The sequence below is a fragment of the Carya illinoinensis genome, chromosome 10 (genome assembly GCF_018687715.1).
Source record: "Carya illinoinensis cultivar Pawnee chromosome 10, C.illinoinensisPawnee_v1, whole genome shotgun sequence".
In the NCBI taxonomy this organism is placed as follows: Eukaryota; Viridiplantae; Streptophyta; class Magnoliopsida; order Fagales; family Juglandaceae; genus Carya; species Carya illinoinensis.
Genome location: NC_056761.1, coordinates 16,372,954 through 16,374,886, shown reverse-complemented (window position 1 = coordinate 16,374,886; position 1,933 = coordinate 16,372,954). Strand labels below are relative to the sequence as shown.

The 1,933-nt window shown below is 41.0% G+C and overlaps 1 protein-coding gene across 1 annotated transcript; it reads right to left on the bottom strand.

The window, feature by feature from the left end:
* Positions 1-786: 786 nt before the first annotated feature.
* LOC122278486 (protein FAR1-RELATED SEQUENCE 5-like) lies at positions 787-1,644 on the bottom strand. The gene has a single exon (XM_043088672.1). It carries the CDS (start codon positions 1,642-1,644, stop codon positions 787-789), a length of 858 nt encoding a protein of 285 aa, XP_042944606.1.
* Positions 1,645-1,933: the final 289 nt, after the last annotated feature.

The window sequence follows — 1,933 nt, the reverse complement described above, 5'->3', positions numbered from 1 at the left end:
CAACATCGATTGGATTTCAGCCTCTGGAGTTCCAGAAGGGAAGTCAATATTTGAAGATCGCCAGAGGTTCTGGCTGCTACTGCGGTAGAAGACAAACGGGTCGTTTGTCTAGGCAAGTAAGAGAGTCGAATTGCAAAGGTTTTGTAATTGATTATTACTTGTAATTGTTCTTCAAATAATAAGATTGACTTTCCTGGGTTTGGCTGCCCCGTAGGGTTTTACCTTTAAAGAGTTCTTTAAAGGGTTTCCCTTCGTAACCAATCGTTGTGTCTTGCAAGTTTGATTATTTATTTTAAAGTATTTGATTCGTTTCATAATCTTGTTAATTGAGATCTAACCTATTTGTTCAAGGAAATTGGTAGACAATTTCGTGGTTTTACAGGGGTACGTTGGGAATTTCAGTAATCATCTTGTAACAGATGTTCAAAAGACTTGAATAAGCAATAGAATCCTCCCGTTGAATAAGGTGTCGTAGCTGCTATGGATTAACATGTATCTTCTTTTGATGTCCTTCCTCCATCGATCCAAAATGTACCTATCTGGCAATGATTTAATCCCGTTACATTTGAACACAGCGAAGATGTGCCGGCACACTACCGCCCTCATTTCAAATAAATCACAAGAACACTTTGCAACACCTGTATCTTCCTAACTAAATTGGACTGAATGTGTAACCAACTTCGTGAACTCTTCGAGACAAACTTCATCCTCTACTACATAGGTCTTTACTGTACCGTCGACCTTGAGTAAAATTGGGTCCAAGTCAATAACGCGGGCTAGTTGTTGCTAAACTTCCCTAAACTTTCCATTGGTGTACAAATCTTGAAATCTCTTTTCAATTGGAGATCTAGAGATGCAGGGAATTGTGACATTAAATGAGTGGAAGTCCGCTACATTTTCGTTCTCAATTTTCTTCTTCAATGCATTATCATATTGATCGACAAACTCTTTCAAGTTTGTCTTAGAATGAACACAACCATCAAAAAAGGCATTCATGCTCTCACTCCGCTGAGTTGTACTCATTCCAGCCCAAAAAACATCTCTCAAAAATGCCGGTACCCAGTACTCACGCTCAGTGTATAAGCTCTTCAACCACACATTATCACCCAAGTTGTACGGGGTGATGAACTGATCCCAACAATTCTCGAACTCTTCCCGAGTTTGGGAGTCATACACACATTTCATTAGTGTAGTTTTCATTCCAGTTTTGTAGGAACCATAGCTTCCAAGCTTTTCTGGGACTTTCTTAAGTATATGCCAAAGACAAAATCGATGTCGGCTTTCGGGGAAAACAATTGAAATGGCATTTTTCATCGCTCTGTCTTGATCAGTAATAATAGCCTTCGGCGCTATACCATCCATACACTGCAACCAGGTCTGGAATAACCACACGAACGTCTCAGTATCCTCTGAGGAAATCAAGCCAGCTCCCAACAAAATTGATTGCCCATGGTGGTTTACACCAACAAATGGTGCAAAGGGCATCCCATATCGGTTCGTCAGGTATGTGGTGTCGAATGTGACCACATCACCGAAATATTGGTACGCAGCTCGATTACGGGGGTCTGCCCAGAATACATTCTTTAACCTACCATCATCATCCAGGTCCATTAATGCAAAGAACCTCGGATTTTTGTACTGCATTCGTAAAAAGTAGTCTTGGAGCGCCCCAGCACCACCTGCGCCCAGTCATAGATGTCGTGCCTTGTCGATGTAGTTACGGCAATCATTTTCCAAAAATGGGAGGTTCTCAATTCCACCCGCACCAATAAGTGATCCGAAACTTTTATTCATACGGATCCCAGCCATATCATTTGTATCAAGGACTCTTTTTACTGATTCACTTACTTCTCTATTACAGCAAAAGAAGCGTGATTTCTTGGGGCTCAGGTTGTGATTATGGATATTGTGAACTGTATTCAGCCGAAACTTT

What these genes read in the sequence shown, in the direction of transcription:
- LOC122278486 (XM_043088672.1), bottom strand. Translation starts at nt 1,644, where the DNA reads ATGCAGTACAAAAATCCGAGGTTCTTTGCATTAATGGACCTGGATGAT.